The sequence below is a fragment of the Cydia strobilella genome, chromosome 1 (genome assembly GCF_947568885.1).
Source record: "Cydia strobilella chromosome 1, ilCydStro3.1, whole genome shotgun sequence".
NCBI lineage: Eukaryota > Metazoa > Arthropoda > Insecta > Lepidoptera > Tortricidae > Cydia > Cydia strobilella.
This window is the reverse complement of record NC_086041.1, coordinates 27169452-27195533: the sequence shown is the minus strand read 5'-3', so window position 1 is coordinate 27195533 and position 26082 is coordinate 27169452. Positions and strand designations below refer to the sequence as shown.

The 26082-nt window shown below is 36.5% G+C and overlaps 1 protein-coding gene across 1 annotated transcript in view; it reads left to right on the top strand.

Moving 5' to 3' along the window:
• Positions 1 to 26082, top strand: part of LOC134744272 (1-phosphatidylinositol 4,5-bisphosphate phosphodiesterase classes I and II) — a 98368-nt gene that overhangs the window by 48295 nt on the left and 23991 nt on the right. The window contains exons 5-8 of the mRNA XM_063678025.1: positions 13754 to 13939; positions 15436 to 15627; positions 20423 to 20605; positions 21234 to 21496. Coding sequence (XP_063534095.1) covers positions 13754 to 13939; positions 15436 to 15627; positions 20423 to 20605; positions 21234 to 21496 — 824 coding nt within the window. The remainder of the gene's footprint in view (positions 1 to 13753; positions 13940 to 15435; positions 15628 to 20422; positions 20606 to 21233; positions 21497 to 26082) is intronic.

Sequence of the window (26082 nt, the reverse complement as noted above, 5' to 3'; positions counted from 1 at the left end):
ATGTAGAGAAAAGTTGTAGAGCATAAAATGTGCGACAATTAGGTACCAAAAATGTTTCCATGTGATTAGTCGTTTTCAAAATATACGGCATAGAAGGCGCAGCGGCCGGCCAAACGCACTATGACGCAAGGTTAGCTGGTAATCTCTGTGAATACTACATTCTATAAAGTTTTTAAATCGTTATAATGACACTTGTGGGTCATACATAGATTTTAAACCAAAAGTTGCCCGTCCTGTGGACATTAGTTAACAGCTTGTGTGCATATATGTAATGATCTTATGACATAGTTTAAAATAAGAAGGGTATACCTACCCCTTTACACAGGTTTAATCAGGAAATTAAGCTTTATAGCCTATAACTTTAGGCATTTCTACAGGAAAGAGGTACATTTTAAGTATTAATAATACAAAAAAATGTTTTCACAAGCTTTTATTTAACTCCCGATGTTCGTTAACTTGGCTACAAAATTTGCCCACCATTTCTAGGCTACTTAAGAGCCAACAGGAGTGGTCATTTCTCCATACAAACGTACTCGACTGTTTCCTCCGTGGTTTTTGAAGCTAGAGGAATGATTTTTTCAACACAGATTAATATTGTCAATATCTGTGTCGGACTTTTTGCTTTTTTTGATATTTTTGTTTTTTAAGGCGCTAGAGCCCTTCGAACATGGCCAAAAATGGCCTCACTGACTATGCCGCAATGAGAGGCGTGTTATTCAAAACTGATATCAATTAGCCAAAAAATCAAAACAGTCCGACACAGACAATTTTATAATCATTAAGTTAAGTTTTGAAGGAGGAAACAGTCGAGAACGAATACTCGATTTTTGAGATTTTTACGCAGGATTTCTCGCCTAAGCTGCAGTTGTCCTTATCGCACTAATTTTAGGGGCGGGGTCAAATTTCTAAATACGTACACAGACAGAAAAGTGATGGGCAATAGTCGACATTGAAAACGTCTCATCTCATGAAAAATATTTGATACCTAACTTGTCGTAAATTTTATGCTTTACAACTTTTTCCTACATGTAAATAACATCGGAGCTATAGAAATTTTGATATCCGCGAAAAACCGATTTGTAGGACATTTGACCTCGAATAACTTCTGACGCGCACACGATCTATGCGTAGATTTTTAAGAGAACCTTTAATACGTCATAACGAAGGTGTATACGACTTTCCAGCTTATTATCTCTCATTCCGAGGTTGACCCCCTTTTTAGGCTTAAAATGACTGGCCCATTTATAGACTGTGACCCAGGCCTGAATGCCGCCTGCCTACATAAATATTATAATTCTTATAATTATTAAATCTTAATTTTTTTTAAATACATACGTATGTAATATTATCCATTGTTAATTTTATGATCATTGAACTAAACCAATCTGCGCAACTCTTGTCCATGAATAACCTCAATATCTCAACCTTCTTATCGTCTGTAATTTGAAAACGCTTACATTCTCTTTCGAAAATGTCCATCCACTGAACAGCATTTGAGTTCTTGGTTGAAAATTTCTCAATCTTCTCCGCAATATTTTTCAAACTCTGTCGACGATTTTCTTGTGTATTCTTTATTAATTTTTCCAATAATTTTCCTAAGACACCCGTATCTTTATGAGGTGCGCTGGTGGGTTGTTCTTAGTTTAATTGTTCTAGGTATCGATATCCGAATTGTATGTTACCATCCTCGTCTACATAATTTTTCTTAAGTTCTTCGGTCATTGTTATCCAGACTGTTCTTATCTGATATAACTGTTCTTAACTGGCTCTTGAGACACAGGGAAACCTACTTTGAGAGCCAGGAACCAACGTTATGTAATAATTTAAAGTTCCAATAATAGTACATTATTGTCGAGGCTCGGAAGTAGCTACTTGCTGGCTGAGGATTCGTTTTAAACGGACGACCTTGGGAGTCCGTTTAATTGAATCCGAAGCCAGCAAGTAGCCTTCCGGCCGAGTCATATATAGTGCTTTTCTCAAAAATGGCGCAATAAATGCAAATATAATAAAAATATTTTACAGAAGCAACGTTCTTTTATGTATATATTTTCACAGAAAAAAGTAAAAAGATTTGCTTTGCCGCCGTTTTATTTTTTAAATTAAAAATGGAAGTGTATTTTTCTGCTGAAAAACGCCAACCTATTTGAGACACCTAAATAGTCGCGGTACCAACATTATAATAATAAGTACGGATCATCTGTTTAGCTGTTTAATGGACCTATGCCTTCATTTGATATGGCCACTTCAACTTTTAAAAAGTTTGGAACTCGACAAATAATGGAATTTGTATGCAACATTGCAGTCCCGAAATCGAGACTGCAATGTTTTTAACTTTTTAATTTTTTGACTGACCATAAACTACGCACTTCGCGACCTACTTTTTAACCGGCAACGTCGATTTTGCCGTCCATTTTTGAGAAAAGTTTTTTTTTTTATATTTCTTAGTTTGTCTAAGTTAACTAATTTAACTATCTTCCCGGTTTCCGATTAAGCTGAAAATTTGCATACGCATGTAAGTCGGGTAACAATGCAATATTATAGTACTATCGAGCTGATCTGATGATGAAGACAGGAGGTGGTCATAGGAATTCTGTGATAAAACAACGCAACCTAATTGTGTTTGGGGTTTTTAGAATTGTCTCGATGAGTGTTGCCTGTGGAAAAAAAAGTACAGTCAGCGATAAAAGCTTGAACCAAAAATGAAATTTCTGCCAAAAACGTATTCTTACTGCAAGCTAAGTTTCCAAAAGCAACATTCGATATTGTTTTTATTCCTTACTTGTTGTTTTTCTTATTTTTTCGCAACTGTATTAAAAAACGTCGTTCGATACACGTGCGGAAATGTCTTTCTTCACTCGTCCCGAGTCTCGGTACTCGTGAGGTAATGACATACCTTTCCCACTAGCATCGAAATGTACTATTTCATATATCCTGAAACATTTTAGCGAAGAGAATATACCTACGGACTTTAAGAGGCCGGTGTCGATTTTAGTGGCAAAAATGTAAAATTGATAGATTTAGTCGGTGAAATTGTACACCTTAGGTAATAAATTGAAATAACAAGTACTGGTTTCTATTAGCACGTCTGTCTGTTTGCTTTTCTGATGGACGTTTAGGTAAACGCGCGTAAAGCACTGATTTTGTCGCTCTTATTTGTAAATTTCGTAAAGTTTGGACGGCTAAACATGGTAATTTTGTATTACACATATCCTGTACTTGTCGTTTATCAGAATATTTTTTTATTATTATGACTTTGAAGCAGTGTAAATTAAAGTTAGACGAAATCAATTTTCTCCAGAAATTACTTTAAAACAAATGACAATTTCTCTGAAAATCGACTTAATTTCAACGTAATTTTGATACTTAAACAATCTACAACATTTGCTGAAACTATTCTTATACATCAATTTGTATAATTTACCACCATAAATTTTTGATGAATTTTTAAAAACTGCCCCTTCTTTTCATATATAACCGGTGACGCACGCTCGCGACCTCATTATTAAAAGGCAAGATGAGAAGACGTGCTAATAGAAACCAATACTTGTTATTTAGATATTACGTAACAAAACGTGTATAATTTCAACGACTAAATCTATCAATTTTAAATTTTTGCTCCTAAATCGACTAAGGCCTCTTAATAATGTGTAAATTTTTGGTATAAAGTTTATTTATACCTACATAAGTGCGTACATTATTGGACGGTCCTGTATCTTCAAATTGATGTATAAAACTTGTTGCACGCATACATGATACAATGTCTGTTTTGTTACATGAACAATTCCATTCAACGGCTGTATATATTTTTAAACAATGTATAATCACTGACTAGTATCAATTGTAATTAAGGGGCGGATGACTACCATTCTATATGTCAAGATTGTCAAATTTGATAATAGGTCATCTATGCTATGACTAATGACCCAGAAGTTGTTAAAAAACTTTTAATCATTATTTGGGAAAGCAAAATTTATTTTGTTTGGTTGTTGTTAATGATTGCAATGAAATCTGCCGTGCTAACAAACATGCAGTAATTGCAGTTGAAAAGTCATGCAATTGTTTATCTTGTTTTCTTTGAATAAGTTCTTTAACGATGTTTTTCATGCAAGTACTGCACATACGATAAGCAGGTCAGAAATGGTATCATTCAATAAAAAATAACTTTCTTCTTCACTTTGTGTGTACAGATGTAGTGCATAATTGTGTTCCATCGTATTTTCTCGGACACGTTCGTATTCGTTATGTTACTTCAGTCAACCTCAGTACTTTTTGTACCGAGACTGGATGAAATAGAGAAGACACGTTCGTATGTTTCCGTGAAAATACGATGGAAAATAATTATGCACTACATCTGTATAAAGACCGACCGCTTGTTTAGAAAAATATGTGGTAATTTTCGCATTTATAATTAAAGGAATAGTAAAAATGATGTCAAGCAAAACTGAGATTACGAATTGTTTGTTTCATTGGTTTGGTTTGGAGGGTCATTGCGCACGTGTTTTTAGTCACTCGCGCGACATGTTACACACGTGAGCGAAACCGCATCCGCTATGTTAGTTAAGTTAAAGAAATATTATTTGCTAATCCGTCAAGTGGACGAAAATTAGAACATGAACGGAAACTAGCGCAATTACCCTATTTTAAATGTTGAAAGTTATACGCCTTACGAACTTGTGCCAAAATATTTGTTACATTCAAACACAACTAAATAGTGTAAACACGTATACGCTCGGCCCGGCCGGATAGGGATACGCGGCCGGCAACCCCGTTTGTCGCCGAGATTTATATATATAGTGCTTTTCTCAAACTTGCAATGCAATAATAATAAAAATATGATGATGATGATGATTGTTTCATGTCCTAATGTGATAGGTTGTTCAGTGCGTGGGGTAGGTATTAAAGGGGAACAAACATTTGATTATATTTGCGCTACGACGACGCACGGTTTAGGACATACAGCCCTATTTTATTATTATTATTTTTACTAAAGCATTTATAATTAAAGGAATAGTAAAAATGATGTCAAGCAAAACTGAGATTACGAATTGTTTGTTTCATTGGTTTGGTTTGGAGGGTCATTGCGCACGTGTTTTTAGTCACTCGCGCGACATGTTACACACGTGAGCGAAACCGCATCCGTTAGTTAAGTTAAAGAAATATTATTTGCTAATCCGTCAAGTGGACGAAAATTAGAACATGAACGGAAACTAGCGCAATTACCCTATTTTAAATGTTGAAAGTTATACGCCTTACGAACTTGTGCCAAAATATTTGTTACATTCAAACACAACTAAATAGTGTAAACACGTATACGCTCGGCCCGGCCGGATAGGGATACGCGGCCGGCAACCCCGTTTGTCGCCGAGATTTATATATATAGTGCTTTTCTCAAACTTGCAATGCAATAATAATAAAAATATGATGATGATGATGATTGTTTCATGTCCTAATGTGATAGGTTGTTCAGTGCGTGGGGTAGGTATTAAAGGGGAACAAACATTTGATTATATTTGCGCTACGACGACGCACGGTTTAGGACATACAGCCCTATTTTATTATTATTATTTTTACTAGGAAAAGTTATTCAGTCATGAAGAAATCTGCATGCTCCTTAAAAGTAATAATGAAAAACCCATAGAAAAAGAAAATAAAAGCGTAATGGCATTCCTTGTAGGTTTTTTTAATGGTTGAAGCCAAGACGTGTCACAATTTGACGTTTAACAAGTAACCGTCAAATTTTTTTTTTTGTGACACACTTTTATTGCTGACTGTACTTCTTCTCATTTGCATGTCTATCGAGTACTCCACCTTTCTAATGAGCCTAAACTTGATGTGTTTGTGTTCTTCCATCGAGGAGTTCCTTTGGCTACTTACCGGCTGCATCATCAGAACACCTCCATGTTAGCATATTATTGCATTGTCACCGGAATAACGACAGTACTGCAAGTTTCAAATGAATCAGATACGATCAGAACCAGAACACTATAGACAAGTAAATATACTAGACTACCATAATAGTCCTGAAGGGTTGATAGGAGTGTTTAGTCCTACCTTACAGTCCAGTTGTAGTCTTGATAATCTGCTTCGCTCATCTGCCTTATGCACCATCTGTGGTTAAAAGGGGTTATATGAAATGACGCATCACTAAGTGTCTACCACTAAGTATGAGAGTTTAAACCTCCATCTTTTATGTCTATGTGTTTCCAATGGCATCTTCCATCAATCATAAATAAGAGTTACATAATATCTATTAGTTAATATAACATGTATGAGTACCATCTCACAAGGCCGGATGAAGGCTACCAAGTGTAAACCACCTACGTAGCTGCACATTTACAATCATAAGGGGGGCGCCAGGCGGCCGAAGCCGCCACCCTTTCGTGCTGATAAAGGAATACATAGCGACCGTAGTCACCTCTGCACTCCTGCACAGGATAAAGGAGAACCTAGCAGCCAGAGCCACAGAACTCCTAGAGCCGACCACCAATGTAGCCGCCCATACCTATAGATAAAGGAGACGTCAGCAGCCGAAGCCACCCCTCTCCTACTCCTCCATAAGGTACCTAGTCCGCCTTACCTAAGATGGCCTCCAAAGAGCTTCCACGACCTTTATCGTGGCAAGCTCAATATCATAGGTACAAACTTACTGGATCCACGGCAAGTCACGTGGCAACCAAAATATAAATCAAGATAATTGTACAATAGTGTAAGATAATAGATACAAAGCAGTAAACACTTAGCTTTCAGGTAAACCAGCCCATGTGTTCACCGACTCTGCGCGTCGCCTTTCTTGGCTTCTTGATAATAACACTTGATAACACCCATTATATCAGACCAAATTATATTAGATCCAACTCCTTCAAACTCTAACGGGAAAATGGCCGTCCACCAAACTTTTGTCTCATCTAAATGTTAGACCATAGACAATATCTTATTTAAACTTCGCGACACTGTCGAACCGATTCGACTTGACTCGATCGGATCGACTGTCGCGACAAGTGGAGTCCAATTTGACAACTTTACTGCGGCGTATTTCAGCGAATTTGTTAAAATGTTGCCTCTTAAATTTGGCGCTTGTAATGATAAATGAAGGAAATTTTAAAAATAAACCATACTAAGCCTTAAAAGGAAAGATATGCCTATATACAATACCGAAATAATTATTTATTTTGGTTTATTATTATCGCATGTTTGATACCGATTTGTAGCTGCTTTCATTAATTAATCTTAATTAACTTTATTTCGCTTGCCAACGAAACCATAACAACACAACAGCGATAACAGTTTTCCTCGTAAGATGGATCACGAAATGACCTTAATGAAACTTTTGACGCTGAAGTGATTTCTGGCACACTTGGGCTTACTCATACCTTGTTAAAAATAAAAATACCGCGCTACTCCAATGTTATTTATTTCGCTCCTTTTTTGGAATACATTTAGTTTTAAACTTATTTATTTCATTAACGAAATGTACTATTGCGATTGATCGGCAGGCCCTTAAAGACATTTTGCGTGAGGGCATTTTAATTTTCAATTGGACGGTAGCCTATCTAGATTTATATTAAAGAACATACCTACATCTGTAAATTTTATGACGAGACCACATATGTACGGTTGACTAATGTCCTCAGTATAACTCACTCGGTTGACCCAATTCTGAACTAAATGGCTTTATAAAAATTAAAAGTACCTAATGCATTAGTCTGACGAATCTAGTTTTTAAGCCTCAATAAATGTGTCATTCTCAATCAAAAGGTCACAACCACATTGTCGCTTATGGATTCCGAGATATCAATGATTTTGTAAATCAAGTCGAAATTGACGAAATTTAGTTTTGTTCAGAAACAGTCGACACTTAAAATGTGCAATTTTCAACCAAAAGGGTACTCATTGTCGCTTGTCAGTAAGGCGCTGTTCCCATATAGCTTCAATTAGAAATCAACCTTATCAACAAGCGACAATGTGGTACCTTTTGGTTGAAAACGTCACAAATAATCATGTGTATTGTACAAAAGTTGCAAATTCCATCGGTAACTTGGAATAGTACATTTTTTATATTTACATTTGTTTCTGTCTTATAGAACATGCATTTAAAAAAAAACTCATTGAAGTGGGTTCAATAATAATAACACCCAGCTAAAAAAACACCTCTTCATAATGTCAATGATGTCTTTCTTATTTTTGTTGTTGTTTTTCTTATTTTTTCGCAACTGTATTAAAAAACGTCGTTAAATACACGTGCGGAAATGTCATTCTTAATGAAATACTTTCCGCACTAGCATCGAAATGTACTATTTCTTTAGAAGGCACGATATAAATAAATGTGACGCTCAGATTTAGACTGCACGAGCATTACTGCTGCAGTTTTGCAGCGCGACATTACTGCTGAATGCATTGTCGCAATTGTCAAACACTCGATTCGTCAGTTAGAAACATCAATCTTGAAAATTGCGGAAGTATTGCAGTCGGCAGTAATATCGCGCTGCAATAATGCTGCAGTCGACTGCATTACTGCAGGAAATGCAAATAAAAATCAATTTATTGAGAAATTCATATTAAATTTGACGTTTCTTGCAGTAATGTCGCGCTGCAATGTGATTCGATTACCTACACATGTTCTGTTATTAAAATGTAATATTAACTAAAAAAACCGGCCAAGTGCGAGTCGGACTCGCGCACGAAGGGTTCCGTACCATTACGCAAAAAAGGGCAAAAAATCACGTTTGTTGTATGGGAGCCCCAATTAAATATTTATTTTATTCTGTTTTTAGTATTTGTTGTTATAGCGGCAACAGAAATACATCATCTGAAAATTTCAACTGTCTAGCTATCACGGTTGATTAGATACAGCCTGGTGACAGACGGACAGACAGACAGCGGAGTCTTAGTAATAGGGTCCCGTTTTTACCCTTTGGGTACGGAACCCTAAATAAGAACAACTCGTCTAACCTACTGGCTTAAATATTTTTATCTGCATCCATATCATAACTTCCCTACAATACGTTCAGAAACAATAAGGTAAATTAGCCTATAGGTAGAGTTTGTTCTGTGCGCATCTTTGTTTCTTAACTAGAGGAGGGTAAGCGGAAAGCTGGCGGACAACTCCTCCGATACAAAGATGTTCAGAAACGAGTCAAACGACACAAAAAAGATGCAATATCGAGCCCTCTCAGTGGGAATGGGAAGGTTTGGCAGTACAGCGTCCTGAGTGGCGCAGGCTGGTGCAAGACAAAGTGCGCGATTTCGAGGAGTAACGTAAAGTTGACCTCAAAGCTAAACGCGACGTGTGGCTGGTGTCCTCACGTGGTCTCAATGTGCGCGGGGGTTCGCCTCGAAGATCGGCTGCGTCAGCCATATTCGGGCGCACGAGCGCCGAGCTAACAGTAACAGTTAGCTCTTAGTTACTAGGAGACGAAGTGGTCGCCATGGTCGAAATCGGCCGGGAGGATCATCAAAGTTACGAATACCGACAATGTGGTAACCTTAATCACTTTTCATGCAAAAATGTGTAAGTAAACTTTTTTTTTATAAAACAAAAACCAACATCATTCTTATAAATCTTACTTAAAATCAACGTAATTATGCGTCAACAAGCATTGTACACGTTAGTGTATGCATAAAATTAACCAAAAAGTGTAAAAACAATACAAAATAATGTAGTTTTGTATTAAAAAAGTGGCTTTGAAGTTTAGTACTTTGAACATAATAGGGTATTTGACAACATTAAAAATATATAACGAATTGCTGTCATCCTGAAAGATAATAAACTAATAAAGTATATTTCACTATATTTGAATGTAAATTATGTTTAGTTTTTGGAAAATAAACGAAAGAAAATTTAATATTTTTTGAAATTTCATCAGGGACGTGAACGCTCTGTGATTGGTCAACGCTCGGATGACGTCACACGCGGGTAAACATTCTTGATTGCCTTGAGTGTTTTAACTGTTTTATTTGTATTTAGTTAATTTTAGTTATTGTTCCACAGTTTTCTGATATATTCCGATTTATCCGTATATCTAGTAGCACAATATTCATTAGAATCTCAAAATGGAGCCGAAATATGTGAAAGCTGATAGCGGCAACCTACCAGACATAGACGCATGAATGGTTGCACTTTTCTTTAAAGATAATCCGGATTACTATGCTGCGGAACTTAGAAATGTAAAAACAGCTGTGTGAGTATACGTAGAAATTGTTTATTTACGAACATTTCGATTTCGATGATACGAATACGACGACGATATATATATAGAATACGATGACGAGAATAGTATCTCCATACTGCACTTTAGTTTGAAGAAAAAGTATGCTACTAACTACCTACTAATGCTGAAAGAGCTATGTTATGAGGTTATGTAGTAATACATTAAATACCTAGATCTTGTTTCGTTAAATACAACAAAATCCGCTGCTTTAACTACCATATTTATTTACAGTTAAATATTACTTACATCGAAGTGGTCTTCACACATAAAAACATTTGTATGCGCTAAAATGCTCTTTGGGTCTCTTCGCGCTAGTTTTAACCACATTTTTCTTTTTTTGGGATTCGTTGGAACGGAAACAAACAATTTGTCTGGATTTTTTATAGTCTTACTTGAACATTGCGGCACTATACACCATTTATATACCATTTTACAGTGAAATAATCAATTCAATGCACATAAACCATAAGATTTACTAAGGTCATTGACTGAGTCTACTCGCGTGTGACGTCACACGTGTCACGTGATTAGCCCCTTTGCAAAAACAGCGTTTAAGGCGCGTTCAAAATAAATAAACTTTAACATTGTTTTTTTATATTTAATACAGTAAATTTCACGGAAATATCAATTTAGTGTAATTATTAAGTCATAAACAATCAATTAAAACCATTTTCAAAAATTAGTCAAATAGCCTATTTGTGACGTTTTCAAGCAAAAGGTACCACTTTTTCGCTTGCCATAAGGACGCTCTGACAAGTTATTCGTATAAAGATCCCAGCTAATTTCGTTCTTATGGTAAGCGACAATGTGGTACCTTTTACAATTTTTATTATTATCCCTAAATTATAGATGTGCAAGGGCAATATAAGTTAGTCGAGAACTTGTCAATTGCAAGCCATAAAAAAAAATTATTATTTTATTTCACGTCCCGATACCCTACATTTTTTTTGTAATATATCAATTATATGTATAATATTAGAGATTTAATGTCATTTGTTTAGGAGTATAATGATTAAGGAACATTTTAAACCGCTATCTCCATAACTTCGCACTAGAACTTGGTCTTTTAAACTTTCAATCTTTAACAACGAATCTCAAAACTGTACATTTACATGATGAATTTTCAAAAAATCATAGACAAATAAGTAAGAAACTTAGAGTTTTGATTCTTTGCATATTTTACATGTATGTTTTGAACTATATGCTGGTAGTAATAACCCAATAAGTTACCTTTTGATTGAGAATGACGCAAATTATGCAGTGAAACTTTCGAAAACATAGGGCATTTAAGGAGGCTCAAACTGCGTAGTAAAATACTAGGTGGTGTGATGACCGAGGATCGGCCATAACCTAATTCCACGCCACGACCCTGACCGTATGCAATCAAAATTTGTCAAAAGTTAGACATTTGCGGCTTTGTTGTATTGTGAGAAAGTTGACTAATCTGACACTGTTGAGTTTGGGTTCATATCTATAAATTTAATATAAGTTTGAAAACGATAGTCATTGGAGTTGGGTTGGCAATGAAAATTGTTACAGACTTGTACCGGATGATAATATCTTGTGTATAATCAGTGTTAGCACATGTTCTTTCCCTTCCGGTGGACGGATTCAGTTGAAATTGTGTATTAGGATTTCAATATATTATCTTTTCAGGTAGTAAAATAAGGAGGTATATGTTATATTTTGTGTCAATTCTCAGTACTTAAATATTTTCTGAAAATCCACCTACATATTGCTCTAATTGGTATCTATTGTTTTTTTTAAGTTGGTTAAAAAGCGTAATATTAGGTTCTTCGATAATTGGCGGTAAAAAAACATTTGTCTTTAAAATCAATCTTCCACAATGTTAGCACACTTGGCGAACATAATGTCATAGCTATGTTTGGCGATGTCACATATTGGATTGTTTGTTGTATTACCTAATCATCATCAATTATGAGGGTATGACATAACCGGCTCTTTCTTATCTTCATCAAATCTTAGAAAATGTGTTTTTATGCTACGAATCTACGATTGATTTAAAGGATTTACATACTCTACATTTTTCGCATATTATTGCTCGAATAAAATAAATTGCATAAATATTATATCTTTGACGTAGACAAAAAAAACTAATTAGTTTTTCAGATTCATTGCTCACTCATGAGCATTAGAGTTTGAAAATGTATAATTAATTAATTATCCATGTAGGTATGTATGTACGTACTGTGTTTTTGTTTATTAATATTTTATGTATTTGGTACAGTCAAGTGTAAAAATATGGGTGCATACTTACTTACTCAAAAATATGTCCCATAGTTCTTAATTCGCTGTCATAAGATCAATGGGACATATTTTTGAGTATGATGAGTTCACCCATATTTGAATACTTGACTGTACATATATTTAACTGTCAATTTACAGCAACGAACCTCAAAAAACACTGCAATATTATGAAAAAGAAACACCGGTCAAGTACATGTCGGACTACTCAAAATGGGTAGCTACTTTTCGAATGATATGAAATTATGTATGTGTTTTGGATTTTTTATTTAATTATATCGGTACAATTTACTTCAATTAAAACTAAATTCTTATGCCAATACAAATACATACATGTATATTATGTTAATGCAAAATAAAAATACACTCCGTGAAAAATTCCATTGTCGACTTATTACGATTTATGAGATACAGGGATGATTGACACTGACAGACTGAGAAATAGCGGAGGCTTAATAATAGGTTCCTGTTTGGCACCCATCGGTTACAGAACCCTAGAACGGGCAGTTTCAATTTAGTAAAGATGTTACCTGTTCTAATATATCTGTGTTACGGTCAAGTTTGCCGCGCGGTGCGGCGCATCCAGTAATGCGATTTGGCTGTAAGACTGCGAAAGCTCATTCCTTATTGCCCTGGAGCGTTACGCTGTCATACTTTAAAACTTTTACCGAAATTGGTCTGGATGAGATTGGACAGACTTTGCTTTGATGTTAAAATGTTTTTTTACTTGATTTAATACTGTAACTATCTACGTTCTTTTATTATGTATAAATAATAGAGCAAAAATTAGATCAGATTATGTAGGTAGTCACATAAAATAAATATTTTCATTGAGTGTTGTGTATAACTTTATCAATTAAAAAAATTGGAGGAAGAATTTCTACATCCGTGAAAGACATATTTATACAATCTTGCTCATCATCTTCCTCGCGTTGTCCCGGCATTTTTGCCACGGCTCATGGGAGCCTGACGTCCGCTTGGCAACTAATCCCAAGAATTGGCGTAGGCACTAGTTTTTACGAAAGCGACTGCCATCTGACCTTCCAACCCAGAGGGGAAACTAGGCTTTGGTGGGCTTAGTCCGGTTTCCTCACGATGTTTTCCTTTACCGATAAGCGACTGGTAAATATCAAATGATATTTCGTACATATTTATACAATCTTGCTAATGCAGAGTAAAAGGATGCATTCGCTAATTATCCAAATCGTATATAATATTAAAGGTAAATGTATGTATTTACAGTTTCCAAAACTAGATTAACGTAATTGTTTTTCCATCAGCATCGTCCGCCTATTTGCCCAGAACAAGGACGACAAGAAGCGGGTCGAGAAAGCCCTCAGCGAATCGGGACTTCCTACAGGCAAGAATGACACCATCAGCCAATCCAAGTTCCAGTTCGAAGACTTTTTCAACTTTTACAAAAGCCTCACGCAGCGGAGCGACGCGCAAAAGATATTCAACAGCCTGTGAGTTTGCTTTATAATTCAACGGCCCTTGGTTGTTCAACCTTTTCGACACCGTGTCAAACACAAAAGCTGTCACACGGACGCCACAACACCGAAATGTCAAAACTGAAATTGAACTTTGTGCACAAGCACGTAGGTCTATGTTGCTCTGTGGTTTTGTGACCGATAATTCCGTCTTTGGCGTTGGACCCGCGGTGCCGATATATCCGTCATTGGCGTCCAAAAGGTTAATTGACAGTTTATAGACAGCAACTCAGTTGGGCATTGAAACGGAGCTCGGCCTAAACGATTGAAGTCGTTAGGTAGCTGCAGTCAGCATCCTTATGTATACAAATGCCTGTTGGTGGATAGACCGTTGGTGGTATAGCGATATGAAACGTCCCAACGTCGTTTTAAATATATATGGCCACGTCATATACAGTAGCGGCAAAAAATCTATCATATATGTCATTAGACTATATATGTCATGTAAGCAATGATTGTGTCATCATCACGACCATAATTATGTATATACTTACGTCCCACTGCACGTGGCAACAGGGGCAACCACGTTAGCACAATACGCCTACCGCAAAAACTCGGGCAAACTAATTATTTTCAAAATGAACCCTAGCTTAATCGAATTGTCGTTTTCATACGCTCCTATATTGTAAATTTCATCGAAATCACGGGAACTGTTTTTGAGAAATTATTTAAAAATATATGAAATGTATCTAAAAAACCGGCCAAGTGCGAGTCGGATTCGCGCATCGAGGGTTCCGTACTTTTTAGTATTGTTATAGCGGCAACAGAAATACATCATCTGTGAAAATTTCAAAACTGTCTAGCTATCACGATTCATGAGATACAGCCTGGTGACAGACAGACAGACGGACAGCGGAGTCTTAGTAATATTTTTAGGGTTTCGTACCCAAAGGGTAAAAACGGGACCCCCGTTTTTACCCTTTGGGTACGAAACCCTAAAAATATGATAGATTATTTTCCGCTACTGTAATATCAAATCAGCTTATGACACCATAATAATTATTATGTTTGTAATGTCCTCTCTAATATAAGATGGATGGATGTGTCTTACATAAGAAAATAACATTTTAAGTCAAATTGGAAGCTGGGAAATTAGTCAAATTTGACTAGCAAGATGTGAACTCTATTTATTGACCGAGCGAAGGTCTCCGTTACAGCTTGGGCAAAAATTCTTTCGTATGTCCGGATGTTCTCCTGTACAGATTGCAATTCTCAAGAGATTCTCGTGAAATTTTGTGAGCAGGTTCCGTGATTAAATAGATATTTTTGACGATTCACTTTTTGGGAATTTTTCAAAATGGCGAAGCCATGCGGGTTCGCGAGCTCTACAGCTCACAAAGCCACTAGTTTATTAATCGAATACTATGCACCAAGGTTAACGAAACTCTCTGGTTTTCTCCTTCGAGCTCAAATAAGGCTTATCAATAGAAATTTAGAGGTATATATTTTATTTTGTGTCCAAAATCGTGTAGAACGGACGGCAAGCCGCACCTGTCAGCGGCGCAGCTGGTGGATTTCCTCAACGAGGTGCAGCGGGACCCGCGCCTAAACGAGATCCTTCACCCGTACGCGGACATCCAGAAAGCCAAGGACCTGATCAAGGCGTACGAACACAACAAGTATCACCAGCAGAGATCGCAGCTAACGTTTGACGGATTTTTAAGGTATGTTTATATGACTTATAAGTTATAAGTACTTTATCCAATGTATCTTCTTGAAATAATTTAATCACCAAGACGTAAACATCAAGAATTAAAAATTATCGGTGAAGTCATGTAAAACTTTGTTTTGTTGCTTTACAAGCGTTATCGCATGAAATATATAATTAATATTAGTAGCTCTATTTCTTAGTTTGATCATTATCTTTTAATTTACCATTATTTGTTTCGCGCTTATGACATGACAGTTATCTTTATTCAGTAAGTGAAACGATGAGAAGTATGAAACTTTGAAGTGTTTTTTTTTGTAAAATATGAGTTTGAGCCGAAATAACAAAACACAATTTTTTACAATGTAATTTTTTATGTGAAACGTGAGTGAAATGTCTTTAAAAAAACTTTTGTAGTTTTACATGTAAGTATGTGAAATGTATAATTATTGGTGCAATAAAGAATATTTACTTACTTCTCGAGATCTCGATTAATATATTCGAGATCTTTGTTTTGAGTATTCTTTTTGACGCTAGATTTATGTTGTTCAGACAGAGCTATTGTGTGCGGCCAGCTTTAGCTGACGATAAAAGCACTGTGGCGCGCTTTGTGCGGAAGAATCGGGAGAACTTAGCGTATCCACAATTATTTATATGATTATTGTTCTCTTATTTTTTGTAAGTTGCTCAGTGCTTGTCAAAAATACCAATTGAGCATGTAAGTGCGTCTGGTTTTTCTTTTTATTATTATTACGTGGTTTCTCAAGTCAAATTAAGTAATGGTTTAATGACACATGCAAATTAGAGCTAGGTAATTTCTTTTTTTAAATAAAAGTAGATTTTATGTTAAATGTTGATTTTATTGTTTTTATGTTTAAAACTAATTAAAATTATTTATTGAATAGTAAAAGTATTTTATTAAAAACGTACAGTAAATAGTATTTTTAAAATATAACATGACATACCTTAGGGTAAGTCCGGGGTAGTTGGCCATAGTTTTTTTAGAACGCGATTAAAAATAAGTTTACATGTAATTAAATTAATCTTTATTTGTTCATAAACTTTAATCCATTGACTTTCGAAAAAATGAAACAAACAATTTTTATTTTATCGAATCGGCTTCAAAAATGTTAATAAAATACCTAGTCGGCTCATAAGTTCTGTCATATACATAGTATCAAATAAAATCAAAAGTTTAAGTTTATTCCGTATAATTTGTACAGCGTTTGAAAGCTTATAAACTAGAGAATCTAAATGTATAACATTTATTCAAAATGACCGCCATAATTATCTACACAGGCTTGAAGTCTTCGTGGCCAGTCGTCAATGGATTCACGCACCACTTTCATGTCGATATTGGCCACTGCCGTAGCAAGAGATTTTTTCAGCGAGTCTAGATTTGCATGAGGTTTTGAGCACACCTTTTCCTCTAAATACTGCCATATTTTATAGACTAAAGGATTAAGATCTGGGCTAGAGGAGGGCCAATCTTCATGCCGTATAAAGTCGATTTTATTGGAGGCGAGCCAGGCTTGTGTAGACTTTGCCTTATGGGCTGGAGCAGAGTCCTGCTGGAAAACCCAATGCTGGTTTAGAAACATCGTATGGGATAGTGGTTTCACAATATTAGTCAACACCGTGTCTTGGTACACTTTGGCACTAGTTTTTACTCCTTTCTCACAAAAATGCATACTAGAGACGCCCGCATAAGAAACTCCCAGCCAAACCATCACAGATGAAGGGTGATGACCTCTTTGAATACGGGGAATGCTATTAGACGCTTCTTTACTATTGCGAGCGTACACTCTATCATTTTGTTTATTACAGTTTTCTTCTATGTCAAAAATTTTCTCGTCCGAAAACAGTATACAACGGTGCTTATTTTTAGCGTACTTCTTCAATAAAGCTTTAGATCTTTTAAGCCTTAAAGCTTTAAGCCGACCATTGAGAAGATGGCCAGTTTTTCGTTTATAAGCACTAAGTCTCAGGTCTTGATTAAGCACTCTTTTCACCGTGTTTTTGCTCAAACCCATCTGGAGGGCCATAACTTTTTGTTTCCTAGCGGGATTTCTGGCAATGCGTGCCCTAATTGCTTGTACAACCGCTGGAGTCCTAGCTGTACGCGGACGACCGCTTCTTTTCTTGTCATTTAAACTAGAGACCTCACTGTATCTTTCTATGGTACGATACACAAATCTTAGAGAGAATTTTAAATTTTCAAGTAGCTTAAAAATTTTAGTCGGCGAGTGACCACAACGATATAGTGCAATTATTGCGGTACGGCTATCTTTAAGCGTCCACTCCATGTTGAAGAAAACAGAAAATTGCAAAATTATACTACTCAAATATTTAATAAAGATTCGAAATTCAAATGCAGAACGGTTTTTGTTTTAGGAGTTCCAAATTTAAATTTTAAAGGCCAGTGACAGAACTTATGAGCCGACTAGGTATATTACAATTGGCCATCTCTCCCGAGGTATCCGGGAGTGATGACCAATAACATTACAGGAGAAATGGCCATAACTTAAACTCTTCATTTTCTCAAGACCCCGTTTAAGCCACCTATTCCCAGAAAACAGCGCACTCAAAGCAATCATAGAGGAGAAGAGGCTTGTGATATTTTTTCCCACACTAGCAATAGTTATTTTTTTATACAGTTGCTCAAAAAGTGCTACTTTTCGTGGCTGTTTAGCGTGCGGAAAGTTGGTTTTCGCGAACTAGTGCTTTTTACTTTTCCAATTTTTTATTTATTTATACTTGTTCCAATTCATGACTACTTTTATTGATGAGTGTTTATATTAGTTTCCTTTAAACGTCGTAATCAACATAAAAACCTACTGTTAATGTAAGAATACGAAAAATATGCATATTTCATATTTTATTACTTACCTCTTCATCATCATAAGTATTATAACACGTTTATTTTTTAATGTTGAAAAACCGTTCTTAATAAGTTGTCTGAATGGAACGGAACGCCTGTCAAAGAAGAGGCGTATTTTCTTACTGCAAGAATGTTTTAAGTTTCCAAAGGCAACATTCGATATTGTTTTTATAAATATACGATACACAAATAATCAATACACATTTACAATTGTTTCTGTCTTATGAACATGCATTTGAAAAAAAAAACTTTCATTGAAGTGGGTTAAATAATAATAACAAAATCTATTCTAGTCGAATAAAAGCTAGAAAAACACCTCTTCATAATGTCAATGTCAATGATGTCACAGAATTAATAATATAAAAAATTTCGAATTCCATTCCTTAATGCTTGTTGCTTTTCTTATTGTTTCGCAACTGTATTAAAAAACGTCGTTCGATACACGTGCGGATATGTCATTCTTCACTCGTCCCGAGTCTTGCCACTCGCCTACGGCTCGTGGCAAGATATCTCGGTACTCGTGAAGTAATGACATACTTTCCGCACTAGCATCGAAATGTACTATTTCTCAATTAACTACTTTTTCCTTTTTTTATTCGTTATAATGCATAGGGGGGGACATCGTCACTGCTATCTCACCTAATACCTAATCCCTAATCCGTGATAGATACATCTTCATCACTGTGTACCTTCACGAACATATGGCCATAATACCCCAACTTGAACTGGCCATCTCTCCTTTTCGTCCGGGAAAGAAGATCACGCCTAAAATCAAAACAGGTTGAGACTAGACCTTCATTCTTATTCAGGTTAAAACAAAACTACAATCGTATTCTTTGCACCAAAAGCACAAAGCACAAGCAGTAATAACAGCATTAGAATAAGACACTAGCATCATGTCATGTCATGTAAATGTAAAAAATATTCTCACTAGTCAAAACAACAATGGACAAGGATTTTACGTGATTTAGAAAAAAAAAACCTTCAAAAATTTGGCCACATCCTTGCTCCCAAGCATGACGTGAAGCGTACTAAACAAGAACTAGCGATATCTAGCCATCAGAACCATGAAATATTTCGATGGTTCATCTCGCCCTTATGGCCATCTACCCCGGAATTACCCTAAATAAGTAGGATGTACGGAATTTAGAGATTTTTGATGAAATAACACATTTTTAATTACTTTGTCAAATCTCGATCACGTAGATCTCGAGAGTCGAGTCTGACAGTCGAGATCTCGAAACACGATTTGTCGTGCGAGATCTCGAATCGACAATCTTGGTGCGAGATTACATTCCCTAGTTCTGAGGCAAGAAAAATACAAAAAAAAAAACAACCGAATTGAGAACCTCCACAGAACCTCCTTCTCTTGAAATTTAGTAGTCGATTATGAATTCGGACTGTAAATTGAAATTACTAAGCATTTTTTTACGTAAAAAAAGTTTTATATTCGTTTTACAACCACGATTGTTTGAATATTCTGAATGTGTTTTCACTCTGTCGCTGCTGGCCGTCGGCAGTGTATCTTCAGTTCTGCAAATGTGTGCACACATTTTCGCGTTACTACAGCGGGAAACTCGAAAGCGCACCTAGTACCTGCCTATCTACACATATAATTGTTGATTGTTCAATAGGTTAAAATCGGAGCATTTAAATATTAGAAAAAGTTTAAAATGGACTCAAATTGGGTGGGTGTTTGTTTGGTATACGTAGGTAGCAAACATATGCATGCAGCTTAGATGCTTTTTTCTTTTTAATGCAAATAATAATTGTTTTTGCCAAATATTTCATTTGTGAAGTAAGCTTTTATCGACGGTTGCACTTTTCTTTAAATTGTAGACATTAAGCCCAACCTCAATAGTACGGCTATCTAGCTAGATTAATTTCGATATAAATAAAATAAATTAATATTAAAGACACCATATTCCAGATTCTTAATGTCGGAGGATAACCCAATAGTGGCGCCCAACAAATTAGACCTGAGCGACGACATGGACCAGCCGATGGCGCACTACTTCATCAACAGTTCGCACAACACGTACCTCACCGGCCACCAGATCACCGGCAAGTCCAGCGTCGAGATCTACCGTCAGAGCTTGCTCGCTGGCTGCAGGTGCGTCCATGTGGTGCCAAATTACAGTAAAATGAAACGCTACTACTATGGCCCGCGAGGTCGCCGCCTTACACAGATCACCGCAGTCTGCGTTTTGATCACAACAAATAGGTTATCTTTACCACGTGACAAACAAGTGCGGCACTCATATTAAGAGTCGTAGGCATTTGTGGCGTAGGTATTGCCATGACCACGTACTGGGTAGTTATATGTGGTTGCACTAATGATTTGCTTATCGAAAATATTTTATGTTAGAAAATTCTCCAAACTACATTAATGCATTTTTAATAACGTTACAACTACAAATGTGTTACTGGACAATAGCTCTTGATCGACCTTAATAGCTCAGATTAACTTGGTGTAACTAAATACATAGAATAATATATTTCCAAGAATACCTACATTGCTTAAAGAACAACGATTTGAGATTATTTTACAGTAAAAACGAATTAAACATTTAAGACAATAGTCCAGTGTTAATATTGAATTAGAGCCGGGTCGTGGGACGCATAAATTAACAAGCGAGCGAAAATGAAAACTTCCATTCATTAAAGAGAAAACGTAATTCGGTGGAACATAACAAAATAGGTAATTTATTTTGCGAATTAGTATTATTCGTTGTATACAGATGCGTGGAACTAGATTTCTGGAACGGGCGCACGGAGGAGCCGGTGATTGTGCACGGCTACACCTTCGTGCCCGAGATCAGCGCCAAGGAGGTGCTGGAAGCGATCGCGGAGAGCGCCTTCAAAACGTCGGACCTCCCCGTCATACTCAGCTTTGAAAACCACTGCAACCCCCGCCAGCAGGCCAAGATAGCCAACTACTGTCGGGATATATTCGGCGACAAGTTGTTAGACCGCCCTTTGGACTCGCATCAGCTCGAACCAGGTAAGCCAATGTTTGAGCAAAGTTGACGTCATCTATTTTAATTTATTCGGTGACAGCCTTGGTTTACTTTCGTCACGCTGATTGACAGCCGCGTAAATAGTTCAGCAGGGCTATGATGCATTTGTCACTTATCACCATATCATTAATCATTTAATGTGTAAAATGACGATTATCTTATAAGTGATTTAATTCGGTATAAAGTTGCGAGGATAACGTATAAGTGACTAATGATAGCGTGACATGTTTTGAGGTTTTGAAATAGTATTTTATACAATCGTGATATAATAGAGAGCTTTTCAGTCGAGTACCGTGTTTAAGCAACGAAGCTTGCTGAGTGGCTTAACTAAAGTACGAGATTGAAAAGCTTGATCATATCACTATTGTATACAATACTTTTTCTACGAGACAAAAAAATAATACTTTCAACTAGTAGAATCATACCACCAAACCAAACCAAAACCAAAAGTACCTATACTGCCGCAGCCCGCGAGACCTTCATACTCGTGCGCGCCCCGGCCGCGGCCGCCGCGGGCCCGGCGCCCCCGGCGGGTTGGTCAACGACACCTCCTCGTAACTCATGAGGCCCTGGTACCTGCTCCGCGCTAAATTCAATTTTAAGACAGTTTTTTCTCGATTTTGGCCACCGTAGCCTATGGAGACTAACAAGCAACGCTAAGCGGTTTTCGTAAGGTATGAATGTTGCTATGTAAAGGGTGTCACATGCACGTTTCTGACTTATGAAGCAATTGTTTCTACTACAACATAAAATAAAATGTTTTTGTTGGCCAACCAATCACAAAGCAGGGCGACGCAGCAGCGTGTTTAAGTAGGCTAATTTGCTTTGAATCGAGTCTCCTTAAACAAGAAATATTTTATCAAAATGTATGAAGTTCCATTTTCATATTTTTTATAATTGACTAAACCGTATCGATGAAATTCTTATGCTTGAGTCGGAAGTGCCATAGACTATACAACGTTGAAAAGAGTAAGGTTGTAGTGTTGCGTGAGAAGTTGTAATACACAGATTAGGTTAAAATTATCCATGGTTTGAGCTTTTGAAAATGAATGAATAGTTGGCTAAATGACATCCTATCACCACTTATCTACTATGTGGCATTGATAGTTAAAAGTTATCCATGGTTTAAGCTTTTGAGAAATAAATTCTAATGGAGTTATTTAGGGCGTTTTTTGAAGTGAAACTTCGCCTGAAATTTAACCGACTTTAGCATGTCGCATTACAGCATTAGTAAAATTCTACTTTATTTCTAGTACTTAGAGTTCATAATCTTTGAAATAAGCTACATTGTCGGACTAAGGTAGACCCGGCTACAATAACTTAATTCACGAAGGCAGATATTTGCTTGTAATTTCATACAAAATTTTAAGGACAGTATACCTTATTAACCTTAAATACGCTGAGGTTTAAGACTTTTCATTTCTCATGCTCTGAAAGAGGGTCATTGTTGTTCTAAAAGGTGTGCAGAAAATGATACGTGTCTGCACTAGAGCATTTTACGTTCGAAGTACGATTTTTTTATTTTTTTTTAAGATAAGCAATTGAAATTTGAGTATAAATGGCTGTCTTATACAATTTTCATTCTGATATTGACTCTCCATTCCATAAATAACGATACTTTTGTCTAAATTGTTAATTAAAAGTACCCTCAAGAAATACTATAAAAATGTATACTTAGTCATGTTTTTAAAAAAACACATGCATTTTACTTTCCTCGTATTCAAAATGAAAAGTAGAGTGTTTAACACGGGTGAAAGGCATCATTTCTGCCTCGGACTATTGGCGCTTTCACTGCGTTCGAGCGCCAAAATACCTCGGCAGAAATGAGGGCCTTTCATCCCTTGGTTAACAATCTACTATTAAACTCTCTCTATCTGTCAAAATCAAATAACTTGTAGATAAAACAAGAATAATTGGGAAGTGAAATTTGGCGAAAAGTATTTGGCTCAAACGGAAATACACCGATAATTGCAGAGCTTATCTAGTAACTCTCGTTATGTACATTACATAGAAAAACATATAATTTCTGATAACAAACTGAAGAAATAAGTATTTTTCTCAACGTTGCAGCGTCGCCTAATGAGGACTACGATAAAATAATCAAAGTCTAGCCGTCAAAGTCGACTATACAGGGTGGGCACAGGGATTCCGACACACTTTAACCATGAATTCTAGTGCCTATTTGGATAAAAAAAAGTAATATAACAATGCCATAGAAAGCCTAATTTACGAGATATTCAATTATTTAAGTAATTTCGAAGTTAAAAAAACTCAAGGCTAACACGCCCTTATGTGACGTAATCATACATACCAAGACACAAACAATCACACATGCAAAGCAGAAGTGTTAAAAATAGTAAACTTACCTGTCACCTGCTATAAACTAGACAAGTGTCATATTGGTGTCGCATGTTGTCTTTTTCACTCTTTCAAACTAAAGATACGTTCACAAGTTAGTACTATCGTTAATTGATTTATTTTGTTCCAGAAATTAAGTAAATTAATTAGGCAATTTTGGACCCATGTTGATATAACATTTTTCTTTCGTAACACTGTCAGGAATCCACGGTTAAAGTCTGTCGGAATCCCTGTGCCCACCCTGTATGTCTAATTATCCAACACACGTGCCACATACCGTCTATCGCTGTCAAAGTAGACAAAACGGTATAAATATGAACTATAAAACGGTATAAATCTAGACAAGTGTCATTTACATCATTTAACTTATCAACTAAGTTTAAGTTAGAAATGTAGACAAATTACACATTAATCAACGGCCATGTTATGCAGTAAATCGTTTAACAACTATCGCTGTCAAAAGTGGAAAAGACGTCAAATCAATAAAAACTGGATAAAATGTTAGTTTTATTATCATTTATACAACCATATCATTTATAAAGTTGACCATCATAGCCCTGTTGCACTTCTAAAGTTAGACGCTCATAAAAGTCGAATAACACCGCCAATGAAAATATAGGAGAAAGGGTGGAAATATAGAGTGACATGGGCAGTGATGTGATCGCGCGGGCGGAAAGTTCGATTAAACTAATTGAAGCCCAGACACCTGATGTTTGCGCTGGCCGCGTCGTGTAAACACCGTTCGGATCCGTCTATTCTACACTCCATTCCGATAACATGTCACGCGGGCTTTAACATTTTTCTAACAAAAAATATTTCATTATACATATAAAATTGCCAAAGTAACTCTTCAGGCATATACTGTTGATTAGGTTTGGTACATACGAGTATCAACAGTCATGGCATGTGTACCCGGCTTTGAAAATAGTTAGTCTAGCACCTTTAAATAAATGATTTTTGTTTCATTTTTATTTTATTTTCTATTTAAACCTCATCCTTTGAATTCGGACAGCTTCATCCCGACTGTGCTAACTTTATATTAATATTAGATTTATATTAAATTTAGTGTTTTATATTCTTACATATATACAAGTTAGATTTTCTCGCGTTCTCTAGGGAATGAGGCTAGAGGCTACACCGAGAATCTAACTTGTATATATGTAAGAATTTTTATATTAACTTAATTCCCTTCTATAAACAGAAGGGAGACGTACCGGAGTGTGGAAATTACAGGGCATTAAATTGACGTCTCATACATTCAAGTTTTGGGAACGCATTTTAAATAACCGTATTCAATCGCTTACGTCAATATCTCCGAACCAGTTTGGATTTCATACCCTCAAAATCCACCACCGACGCCATACAAGCTGTCCTAATAATAACCGACATGTACCGCTTAAACAAAGAAGCTGCATTTTTATATTTATCGATCTGGAAAAAGCGTTCGATCGAGTACCGCGTAGACTTGTATGGCAGGCGCTTAGGGCACAACATCTGCCTGAAATTTACGTACAACTTATACAGGACATGTATCACAATTCATTCACGAGAGTGAAAAGCCCAGCAGGCCTCAGCGAAGCGTTTGAGGTAGGAGGTAATTATTTAATCCGCTAATCTTCAACCTGGTCATGGATCTTATTATAAGAATATAACCAAAGAAATCCAAGCTCCATTGCCGATGAATCTCCTGTACGCGGACGACATAGTACTCATGGCTAACACAGCAGGCGAAATGCAGGACACAATCTCTGGGTTAAAGCCCTAGAACAAGCGGGTCTCAAAGTCAGTCGAACTAAAACCGAACACTTGCAATGCATGTTCACTGGCAGACACCAACAATCAACTGTCTGCTACCCCGACTTGAAACCGGTGCCAAGAGTTACACATTTCAAGTACCTGGGATCAGTTATCTCAGAATATGGAAAGATAGAGGAACAGGTAGCGCACCGAGTAAATGTTGGCTGACAAAAGTGGCGCACGCTGTCTGGAGTACTGTGTGACACTCTCATGCTCGTTCGAACTAAAGGAAGGGTCTATAAGATGGCTGTTAGACCAGCGCTGCTTTATGGATCAGAGTGATGGCCTATCAAAGAAACCAACGTGCATAAACTTCATACAGCCGAAATGAAGATGCTTAGGTGGTCCGGAGGGGTTCCACGGCTTGATAAAGTCAGAAACGTGTACATTCGTGGCAGTTACAAGGTAGCTCATA